Raw genomic sequence first — 12,116 nt, 5'->3', positions numbered from 1 at the left:
AATTTATGTACAGACATTTTTATATACTGCGCACACCCGTATACAGCGCATGCTGCCCGACTCTCCTGTCGCCGCCCGACTCTCCTTTCGCCGCCCCGACTCTCCTCTCCCCCTTGAAGTCCTGTCCCCACCCTGAAAACCTGATGCCCCCCCCGATGTCCGATTCACCCCCCCGCAGGACCGCTCGCACCCCCACCCCAAAGGACCGCTCGCACGCACTCCCACCCGCACCCCCACCCTGAAGGACCGCTTGCACCCCCACAGCCTCCTGACCCCCCCCCCCATCATGTAGAAGCTCCTACCGGTGTCCTGCTGCTTTCTCTTGGCGGTCCCGGCCCTTCCGTGAGCCTTGCGCCTGCGCTGCTTCCTCTTCCAGCGGTTCGCCCTTTCTCTAACGTCAAGCCCTCTTGCCCCGCCAACTCCCCGACACGATCGGGGCAAGAGGGAGCTCAAGCCCTCTTGCCCCAGCCAACCGCGGCACCCCCGACACGATCGGGGCAAGAGGAAGCTCAAGCCCTCTTGCCCCAGCCAACCGCGGCACCCCCGACACGATCGGGGCAAGAGGGAGCTCAAGCCCTCTTGTCCCCCTGACACGATCGGGGCAAAAGGGAGCCCAAGCCCTCTTGCCCCGCCGACTCCCCAACTCCTCGACAATATCGGGCCAGGAAGGAGCCCAAACCCTCCTGGCCACGGCGACCTCCTACCCCCACCCCGCACTACATTACGGGCAGGAGGGATCCCAGGCCCTCCTGCCCTCGACGCAAACCCCCCTCCCCCCAATGACCGCCCCCCCAAGAACCTCCGACCGGCCCCCCCCAGCCGACCCGCGACCCCCACGACACTCCCACCCCCCTTCCCCGTACCTTTGTGTAGTTGGCCGGACAGACGGGAGCCAAACCCGCCTGTCCGGTAGGCAGCCAACGACGGAATGAGGCCGGATTGGCCCATCCGTCCCAAAGCTCCACCTACTGGTGGGGCCTAAGGCGCCTGGGCCAATCAGAATAGGCCGGGAGCCTTAGGTCCCACCTGGGGGCGGGGCCTGAGGCACATGGGCCCAACCCGACCATGTGCCCAAGGCCCCGCCCCCAGGAGGGACCTAAGGCTCCCAGGCCTATTCTGATTGGCCCAGGCGCCTTAGGCCCCACCAGTAGGCGGAGCTTTGGGACGGATGGGCCAATCCGGCCTCATTCCGTTGTTGGCTGCCTGCCGGACAGGCGGTTTTGGCTCCCGTCTGTCCGGCCAACTACACAAAGGTACGGGGAAGGAGGGTGGGGGGGTCGGCCAGGGGGGTCGCGGGTCAGCTGGGGGGGGCAGTCGGAGGTTCTTGGGGGAGGCGGTCGTTGGGGGGAGGGGGGTTTGCGTCGAGGGCAGGAGGGCCTGGGATCCCTCCTGCCCGTAATGTAGTGCGGGGTGGGGGTAGGGGGTCGCCGTGGCCAGGAGGGTTTGGGCTCCCTCCTGGCCCGATATTGTCGGGGAGTTGGCGGGGCAAGAGGGCTTGGGCTCCCTTTTGCCCCGATCGTGTCGGGGGGGGCAAGAGGGCTTGAGCTCCCTCTTGCCTGGTCGTGTCGGGGGTGCCGCGGTTGGCTGGGGCGGGAGTGCGTGCGAGCGGTCCTTCAGGGTGGGGGTGGGAGTGCGTGCGAGCGGTCCTTCAGGGTGGGGATGCGGGTGCGGGTGGGAGCGCGTGCGAGCGGTCCTTCGGGGTGGGGGTGCGGGCGAGCGGTCCTTCGGGGGGGGGGTGCGAGCGGTCCTGCGGGGGGGGGGGGGGTGAATCGGACGTCAGGGGGGGAACTATGTAAAAAAAATTTGCTCACGCGTATAACGCGCAAGGTTATGCACGATTTGTAAAAACCACGTATAACGCGTGTGTTATATGCGAGAAAATACGGTAATCATTTAATAAAATTCAGAACCCCCCCTTTCCCACATTTTCAATTGTACTTATAATGGAAAATGGTATTTATTCATTACAATAATTTGTCAATTGCCCCCAGATCTCTTTAAATTTATTATAATTTCCTTTTTGTATAGCTATTGTTCTTTCCATTTTATAAATGTGACACAACGAATTCCACCAGAAATTATAATTGAGTCTACTCCAATTCTTCCAATTACTTATGATATGTTGTATGGCGACTCTTGTCATAATCAATAAAAGCTTATTATTGTTTGATGAAATTTGGCTCTTTGACATACCGAGAATCTCGGAGAGAACGGGAACCCGAAGGCCTTGAGCATGCACAGATGCTCAAGGCCCAGTTCGAAGGAGGCAGATCTTCAGGCACCGGCATTTCCTGTGCGTTGGTGCCGATGCCAAATGGAGATAAGGAGTTTGATCGGGTGGGTGGGTGGATGCCGGATCGCAGGGGGGGGGGTCCGAAATGAGTAGGGGGATGGCGGATCACGCGGGGGGGGGGGCCTTCATGAGCGGGGGGAGCAATGCCCGTTCTTGGGGGGGTAGACCAGCGCCGCTGACCTCGGGGGATGAGGGTGGGTGGTAACGAATCAAGTGAGTTTCCCTTAGTTCCTATGGGGAAACTCGCTTTGATATACGAGTATTTTGGTTTACGAGCATGCATCTGGAACGAATTATGCTCGTAAACCAAGGTACCACTGTATATTGATTGTTAAGATTTTTCCATTCAGGGAACCCTGCCTGAATAGCCTGCTTCAGTTGCAACCATCTGAAACTTTGAGATTTATTAAGGCCATATTTATGTTACAACTGTGAAAAATCAAGCAGTTTACCAATTGAAATGACATCGTCCAAAATACGTTTACCTGCAATCATCCAATGCTTCCAGATGACTAAATCCGCCAATTTGAATCTTGGAGTTTAGTCATATAGTTTGATTTATTGACTTATTTATTGGAATAGGTGTTAAATTACTGACATAACGTAAGGTTTTCCATGTATCCATTAATATTCTATTTTCTCTTTACAATCTAGGCATTTTGATACTGAGAACATGACATAAATGTAAAGGAAACATGAGTTGCCATTCCAACCACAACCAATCTGGGATATTGTCAATGAGCTCTGGGAGGACCCAATACATAGCCTGTCGCAAAATATAGGCTTGATGATAGCTATAAAAATTGGGAGAATTTACCCCACCCTCTGTAATTGGTTTTTGTAAAGATACTAAAGCAATTCTAGGAGTTTTACCCAGCCAAATACATTTTGTGAGAATACGATTTAATTTTTTATAAAAGGACCCCTGAAAAAAAAAACTAGTATCATACCCATCTTATAACAAACCACAGGCAAAACCATCATTTTGATAGTTTGAACTCTCCCCCACCAAGAAAGATGTAAAGGATTCCTTTGCTCACACATTCCTGTTACCTTCTGTAATAAAAATTTTTCATTCTCTTTCATTGTGTTTTCCAGCGTATTTTTTATCCGAATACCTAAATATTTTAATCCATCCTCTTTCCATACAAAGGAAAATGAATCAAACAAGCCCTTTGTACAGTGTACATTTAGTGGAAGAATTTCTGATTTGCTCCAGTTTATCTTATATCCTGAAAATTTACCTAATTTCTCAATCAATTCAAGTAAGCATGGAATGGTTGTTTCTGGATTTCTCAAATGAAGTAGTATATCATCTGCATAAGCTGAGACCTTGTATTCCCGATCTGAATAAGGAATACCCTGGATCTCCTTTACTTGCTGAAATTTTAATAAATGGGTTGGATGCACCACTATTATTATTTGAATGGGTTTTATCTGAGGGGGATTTTAAGCCCCCTCAGAGGTTAAAGACAAATATTAGGTAGGATCTGTGGTATCACCGTAGGGAAGGAAAGAGGCAGCAAACTTAAGAGTCGCTCTCCACCCACAGCTGCTTCTGAGTTTACCTGGAGCTGGAATGACCGTTTCTAGATGTGTCTGATCCAGTTTCAGTTTGTCTCCATTATCAATTGTCCTTACAACCGCTGTGTATTTATCAATTACTTCCTGCATAGTCAGAAAGAGACCAAAAATGAGAAAAAAATCTATCAAGTAACTGTGGCCTATTTTGCACCCCAGAGGAAAATTTGGGACATATCAGACCCAGAGTGTTCATGCATTTAAAAGAAAGCTACTAATTGGACTTTATATCAGTGATCTCTCTCCATCTTCTCAGAATAATCATTATTAACTTCAACACTGGAAAAACAGTTTCTGATCACAGCAAGGCAGTCTGACCTTCACAACAGCTTTCTTTTTATGGTACCGGTCGCCAAGCCTTTTTGTCACGATCTTTACTACAATCTCCTGAAACAAAAGTAACACAAAGGATAAACAAAGAGAAAGTGCCAGACTTTTGCAGTTCTAATCTGAATGGCGAGTTGCTTTTAGAGAGCTGCACGGGAACGGGGACAACGGGAATCCCGCGGGTTCCCCCTTTGGGTCACGGGGATCCCGTGGGGACGCCCCTAGGGTCGCGGGGATCCCGTGGGGACGCCCCCTAGGGTCGCGGGGATCCCATGGGGACGCCTCCGAAGGTCGCGGGGTTCCTGCGGGGCTGGATGTACTCAGTCGCGCGGCTCTTCTCCCTACCTTCTCTGCTTGCAGCACAGAGCCGAACGGAAGTCTTCCCGACGTCAGCGCTGACGTCGGAGGGGAGGGAGGGCTTAAACAAAGTCCTCCCTCCCTCCGACGTCAGCGCTGACGTCGGGAAGACTTCCGTTTGGCTCTGTGCTGCAGGCAGTGCAGGTAAGGAGGAGAGTAGCCTCGCGGTTCGAGTGGCTACCAAGGGAGGGGGCGGTCCGCCCCGCCACACCCCGCCCCGGTTGCAGCACAGCCGGCCAGGTCCCCTTACTTTTGTGGCACTTCCCCGACCGACCGACAACAGCCCCGGTCCGACAATCCTCCCTGCCCTGTAGCCGAGAATCTAAATTATCTTCTTACAGCAGCTGTAATAAGGTAATTTAGATTCGCAGTTAAGGGCAGGGAGGTTTGTCGGACCGGGGCTGTTGTCGGTCGGTCGGGGAAGTGCCACAAAAGTAAGGGGACCTGGCCGGCTGTGCTGCACCCGGGGCGGTAGAGAAGGAGTGGGGAGAAGGACGCTGAAAGGCCATGGGGAAGACGGGAGGAGGGGGGAAGGACTCTGAAAGCACTTGAAGACAGAGGAGGGAGAAGGACGCTGAAAGCACATGGGGAATACAAAGGGGTGGAGAAGGACGCTGAAAGGCCATGGGAAGGGCGGGGGGGGGGGAAGGACTCTGAAAGCACTTGTGGAAGAGAGGGGGGAGAAGGATGCTGAAAGCACATGGGGAAGACAAAGGGGTGGAGAAGGACGCTGAAAGGACATGGGGAAGACAAAGGGGTGGAGAAGGACGCTGAAAGGCCATGGGAAGGGCGGGGGGGAAGGACTCTGAAAGCACTTGTGGAAGACAGAGGGGGGAGAAGGATGCTGAAAGCACATGGGGAAGACAAAGGGGTGGAGAAGGACGCTGAAAGGACATGGGGAAGACGGGGGGGTGGAGAAGGACGCTGAAAGGCCATGGGGAAGACAGAGAGGGAGAAGGACGCTGAAAGGACATGGGGAAGCAGAGGGGGGAGAAGGACACTGAAAGCACATGTGGAAGACAGAGGGGGGAGAAGGACGCTGACAGGACATGGGGAAGATGGGGGGAGAAGGACGCTGAAAGGAAATGGGCAAGAGAGAGTAGGGAGAAGATGCTGGCAGGGAAGAAGACAGATGCCAGACTATGGGGGGAGCGGAGAGAAGAAGATGGGTGCCAGACCAATTTGGAAGGGGGAAGAAAGGGAGAGGCACAGTAACAGAGCAAATGGAAGATGCAGAAGGAAGAGAGACAGTGGATGGAAGGAATTGAATGAGAACATGAGGAAAGCAGAAACTAGGCAACAAAGGTAGGAAAAGAATTATATTTCTTTTTTTTTATTTTGCTTCAGGATAAAGTAGTATATTAGTTGTGTTGATAAAAATTTATAAACATTAGAGGCTCTGGTAGAAACCCATTTGCAAAGTATGTATTCTTCCCAATTAATATTTTCAAATTAATAAAGTCTTTTTGCTTATTTGTAAATGGGTTTCTACCAGAGCCTTTAATTCAGTAGCATAATTAAATGAAATAACTATTTCTGAAGTTTATAGGGACAGGCGGGGACGGAGGGGATTCCTCGCGGGGACGGGTGGGGACGGAGGGGATTCCTCGCGGGGACGGGTGGGGACGGAGGGATTCCTCACGGGGACGGGTGGGGACGGGTGGGATTCCTCACGGGGACGGGTGGGACTTTGGCGGGGACGGGTGGGATTTCTGTCCCCGCGCAACTCTCTAGTTGCTTTTTCCGCCCGGTTCTTAACCCACACCACTGGACAGAAAATGGAAGGCCTTCACTAAAAAAAAACCCCCAACAACCCTGTATTTTACTTATTTCATTTACGAAAGAATTTTTCCCTGCCAAGTTGTCATGGTTCATCTCAATCAAGCAAGATGTGAAGGTGAAAGTATTCTAAATAACTAATTATGTACAAACCCAGCAAGATTCAAGGCACATTACAATCAAACATTTAAATGGCAGATGCAAACATGACAAACTAGAAAATATTTGTTTATTTTAAAATGTATATACCACATATTAACTATGCAATTTACAAATTACATACAAATCATTTTAAAATCCAAGTACAAACAATAAAAACAAATAAACAGGTATAACCCGGGAAATAATAAACCAACGCATTTTTAGCATATTCTTGGGCTTCATCCTCCCCACACTGTATCTTAAAATTCCAGGAAAACAAGGACAATAGCAGGTCAGGTTTCAACGAGATTAGGGCAGGAAGACAATAATATCCATATGCAATTTTCAAAATTTTCTTGAAAATTATATCATAAAATTCCAAGAAAACATTATCAAACGCAATCAGGTATAACTAGAGAAAGGCGTTAACAGTTGTGTTTTCAACATTTTTTTAAAATTAATCCTCCCAGCACAAACTTATAGATTTTAATGATAAGATGTTCAAGTGCTCAGATTAATTGTGTTTATTATGAATTTTTGTACACTTGATGAAAGTTTAAAAATGAATAAAGAATTAAAAACAAAACAAAAAAATTCTCCCAGCACAAAATCGCAGAATCCCAGCCAGGGCATCCAGAGTTTAGCACCTGACACAGATATCATTGTTGCCCCAATCCTAACATGAGTGATTGACATTAGAGAATGACACGGTGACAAAATTCATCACCGTCCCCGCGGGAAACCATCTTCATGTCATTCTTTAAGGAGAGAGGGAAGAATCAGAGTATGAATGGCCACAACCACTGACCCGCAGGCTTTGCTTTGAAGAGTTCTGGTGTAGAAGGACCGAGGTTGAAATAAGACACTAGAAAATGACATGGGATTATTTCCCGAGGTTATCTGCAGGGATGGGAACGGTGATGAATTTTGTCATGGTGTCATTCTCTAACTGACATCTTACCCTCTAAACTCAATTTCATATTATTTTCTGATCTAAGATATTTTCTAGGTACAGAAAATATCTTCTCAGGACAAGCCACCTAAAGCAACACTGCCCCAACCTTATTATTTAAATCCAACAAATATTAGCAAGATTGCCAAATTTTCAGAGGATGCTATAACTGTAGCTGACAATTCACTATAACATAAAATTAAATTCCTTTCCAGTTGTGTGCGTTACTTTAGGTCCTCTTCTACTAAGCAACAGTAGAGGTTTCTACCACGGTCTGGAGCGCTAAATGCTCCAATGCTCATAGAATTCTTATATAAAAAGGGGAAGATTAGTGATTAAGCATACTTTTTTATTAAGCCACAGCTGGACAAATTAATCTGTTCCTCTAGAAAGCTGGAGGCTCTATATTATGTGCCCAAGTTAATTCCTTCTGCAATTTGGCTTGGGTTCTCAAATCTCAGTCTAAAACTTAAACCTCCCTGTTTGAGATTCCATGCCCCTGAACCGAAAAAAGGAGCAAGCCAGTGTACTTGCAGGTCTCATTAGGTTTACGCTGTAAGTGTAGAACTTCCAGCTCAAGTCTGGTCACATACTGAAAGTCACAGCTGCAAGAGTAAAGGACTTCTTTCTTCGACAGCTGTGGGACTAGGAATAGGATTTGAATTACAATCAACGTGGTTTTACATATTATATACCTGGGGCAGTGGAGGGTTAAGTGATTTGCCCAGAGTCACAAGGAATCAAATCGGCTCCTCTGGTTCTCAGGCCACTCCTCCACATGGAAGGTATACTAAGCCTGCTGTCTGGTTGAAGGGTGGGGGCTTGCTTTTCGGAGGGAAGGGGCTGGAATAAGAAAAGGAGAGAGAAAAGATAGGGTGGGGGAGAGAGACCAGTAGGGACCTGGATCATAGCATGTGAAGCAGAAAGCCACATCAGAGACAACCGTCTATCAGGGGTCACTAGAACACTGTGCGAGGCTATTGGCTTCTTCTGGAAACAAGTAGTAGTGTGCCAAGGGCCTGATTAAGTTTTCTTTACCCAACAAGTATGGGAAGTCTTAGTTATTAAGGGAGGCATTATGAGAGAGACTGGCCCCTAAATTTCAAAAAACAAAATCTATGTAGGTCAGGTCTAAATGATGCCATGAGATACGGGGGGGGGGGGGGGGAAGAGTGGTACCTACCGGTTGCAACCAATAATCTGTTCGTATGCTTTTCCTCTGTTGCTCCTCTTGCTAAGAAAATACAAAACATAGATTTTGACTTTCAGTACAAGCATGAACAAGTTGTACGTTCATGAAACACAAAATGTGTCAGAGCAGGGATGTGTGTGTGGAGCAGCTATAAATGTATGCATTACTTTAGAGGAATTTTTTAAATACCATGATCGTTTTCTAGTCCTAGAAATCCGAGGCCACAATCTGCTTAGCTTCACAGTTCCTACTCAGATCACCAGATCTCTGTTGCTTTCGGAAAAGGCTGCTCTATGGGAATGATTTTAGAACCCGAAAAAGTTCTTGATGGAAGCTTTTATAAAACCTCAGAGGTGCCCATAAAAAATTATGAAGATTCCCTTGTTGTAACGCTAACATCTTTTCCATCTTATATATGTGACAAACTGAATTCCACCAAAATGTATAATTTAATTTAGTATAATCTTTCAAATTTTGAGTAATTTGTTGCATGGCGACCCCTGTCAATATTAATAATAACTTGTTATTATTTGCAGAAATCGGACTCTGAGTTCTCATTGGGGACCATTGACTAATTACTCTAATGATCAGATATCTTAGCACATGGGTAGAATATATGTGGGGTTGGGATGGGAAATGTATATCATATGGAATTAGGAATATTGATAAAAAGGGAGGTATTTATTTTATCTTACAAGAATATTTGATTGTAAATACAAGTGATATGTGAAAATTGTTTTTATTATGTTTAATTCACTTGTTGTAAGAATCAAAAATGAATAAAGATTTACAAAAAAAAAAGAGGTGCCCATAAAATAGGCAGTTTCCCACATTTCACATGAATGCCCTGTTCGGAAACTGTCCTCCATCTGTATAAGATTTGTATTCACTTGTATTTGCTAAACAAGTACCATACAGGTCCCCCTCCATATTCACGAGTTTCTAAACCATGACCCACCCCTGCCTCCCTCCCACTTCCTGGACCTCTCCACACCTAACTTTTAAAGCCTGGTAGTCTAACGGTAAAGGGGGCAGGAGCGATCTTCCTATGCTCTTGCCCCGTGTAGAGCCGCAAACACAAATGGCTGCAGTGAGTTTCCATGGCCTCAAGAGACTACAGTGGAAGCTCATGGCAAACCCTGGCCTATATCGTAGGCGTCTAAGTTTTAGTTAGGCCTAATTCTGTAATGGGCGCCCAAGTGTGATTTGACATGAAATAGGTGCCTAACTTTAGGCACCCAATTACAGAATCTGTCTCAAATTGCCCAACAACCATGTTTTAATAGCCTTTTTAAACCAAGATACAGCTGTAGCTCAAATGGAACGTTGACACTACTATTACTAAAAGCAGTCCTACATGAAGATTATAACCAAAATCTGGAGTACGATGGAATTACTACATAGACCGAGATGACAAACAGGTTGATAGGAACAAGAATAGAATGCGAATACTGACAGATGATGCCATTGCAACCTTTATGCAGTGTAATACTCTTACAAAAGAAAGCAGACAGTGTGGAGAAGGCCAAGTGACTTTGGGACACTCAATTCACTCCCATAAAACATTTTTAGGACTTTTACAGTTCCTTTTACAAAATGCCAAACCACCCATTCTCTTCCTATGAGCAGTTTGGCATTTAGCTTGTGTGCCTTAGTGATCTCCTCCATTTTTAACACATTACCTCCATGATCTCATCAAGAGCACATTTTTTCTTTCTCTCTTTGGCTTGTATGGTGCCGGGAGACGATTCTTTTCGTTTTCCCGATGCTGCTGAAACTGCAGTCTTCAATGCATTGGCTCCAAGGTTACTACAAGAAAGCATTTTATTTAAAAAATCAGAACCTGAATAATGCAGCTTAACCTTTACAATCCCCCCCCCCCGCCAAATCAAACCACTGTGCACAACATTCAAAGGCGTATCTCTAAAATTTACAGCGTTCATAGGACCTGGCAGTACCCAAACTGAAGAGCCTGGAGAAGAAAGATGGTCTCAAGGCGGAAAAATGGAAGGAAGTCAAACATGAAAGATGGATATATGGCAGGAAGTGAAGAAAAAAGGAGAGAAGAGAAATAGTGAATGGACAGGAGACCTTGGAAACAGAGTTCAGAAAACAGACTGAGAACAAGATGATTAGAAAAATAAAATCACCAGACAAGAAAAATGATTTTATTTTCAAATTGGTAATTGAAATATGTCAGTTTTGAGAATTAAATTTTTATTCATTTTTAAAACTTTCACAATAAACACAACTAATCAGAACACTTGCATATCTTATCATTATAATCTAAACATAGAAATGTAACCCTCTCCCCACCCTCCCTCAAAACTCTTCATTCATAATAAGAAACCTATATTTGTATCCCTCCCCCCTCCTGAGAATTGAGATCTGCTGTACAGGAGAAAATGGAAGGGGAATACTTTAAAATGTTTACTTGCGTGATTAATCCCATTATCACAATTAATTTAGGATTAAAATATTTAATTGATATGCAGCCCTACTTTAATCAGAAGACTCCAATGACTCTTAAATCATCATTACTGGATGATCTGCCACTGGTATTCTGTAGCACACTGTCTAATTTCTTCTGTGAAAGAACTGAAATATACCAAGCTGCTACCTGAAAATTCTTCTCAATTAAATGGGGCAATTCGATTCAATTTTTCTACAACTGCATTGCCTCAGCATACAAGTATTTTCATGCTGGACTTGAAATGTAGTCCGTGGGGCTCAATTTCAAAACACTTAAACACATATGCCTCCTGTGTCTTTGACCCAAAACACTCTATGGGAACTTCCTGTCAAATAAATGAGGCTTTACGACAAAATGGTCAGACCACATCAATGACAAAAAGAACAATGGGGAGCTGCCAAGGCACTTCTCCCCCCTCCCCCCCATCATACAAGGCAATATAATCACGACAAATGCTCCTCAGACACCAAGTTCAACTCCAAATTAGCCATAAATGATGCAAAACCTGCAATTACAGGCATCCTCCAAATATACTGTATAGACTTGAATATAAACCGAGGTACCATATTTGCCCCCCTTTTTAGGGGAAAAATGGTAACTCGAATATAAACTGAGGGTTTATAAGAACATAAGAAGTTGCCTCCGCTGAGGCAGACCAGAGGTCCATCTCGCCCAGCGGTCCGCTCCCGCGGCGGCCCATCAGGCCTATTGCCTGATCAGTGGTCCCTGACTATTCTTATAACTTGCCTCTCACTCCTATCCCTATAATCTACCTCTACTCCTATCTGTACCCCTCAATCCCTTTGTCCTCTAAGAACCTATCCAAACCTTCTTTGAAGCCCTGCAACGTGCTCCTGCCTATCGCAGCCTCCGGAAGCGCGTTTCATGTATCCACCACTCTCTGGGTGAAAAAGAACTTCCTAGCGTTTGTTCTAAACCTGTCCCCTTTCAATTTCTCCTTGTACTTGTGGTTCCCCATAATTTGAAAAATCTGTCCCTGTCTACTTTTTCTATGCCCTTC

At 46.2% G+C, this 12,116-nt stretch overlaps 1 protein-coding gene across 2 annotated transcripts in view; it reads right to left on the bottom strand.

Moving 5' to 3' along the window:
• KIN (Kin17 DNA and RNA binding protein) overlaps window positions 1-12,116 on the bottom strand; it is a 35,002-nt gene that overhangs the window by 9,058 nt on the left and 13,828 nt on the right. The window contains exons 8-11 of one of the 2 annotated variants that reach the window (XM_033958456.1): window positions 10,305-10,431; window positions 8,614-8,664; window positions 4,193-4,261; window positions 3,862-3,961 (exon numbers count right to left, since the gene is read on the bottom strand). In XM_033958456.1, the coding sequence (XP_033814347.1) occupies window positions 3,862-3,961; window positions 4,193-4,261; window positions 8,614-8,664; window positions 10,305-10,431 (347 nt within the window). The remainder of the gene's footprint in view (window positions 1-3,861; window positions 3,962-4,192; window positions 4,262-8,613; window positions 8,665-10,304; window positions 10,432-12,116) is intronic. The other variant, XM_033958457.1, reaches the window with a different exon arrangement.

Source organism: Geotrypetes seraphini, chromosome 9 (assembly GCF_902459505.1).
Source record: "Geotrypetes seraphini chromosome 9, aGeoSer1.1, whole genome shotgun sequence".
NCBI lineage: Eukaryota > Metazoa > Chordata > Amphibia > Gymnophiona > Dermophiidae > Geotrypetes > Geotrypetes seraphini.
The sequence above is the reverse complement of the archived record's forward strand: the minus strand, read 5'-3'. Positions and strand labels throughout refer to the sequence as shown.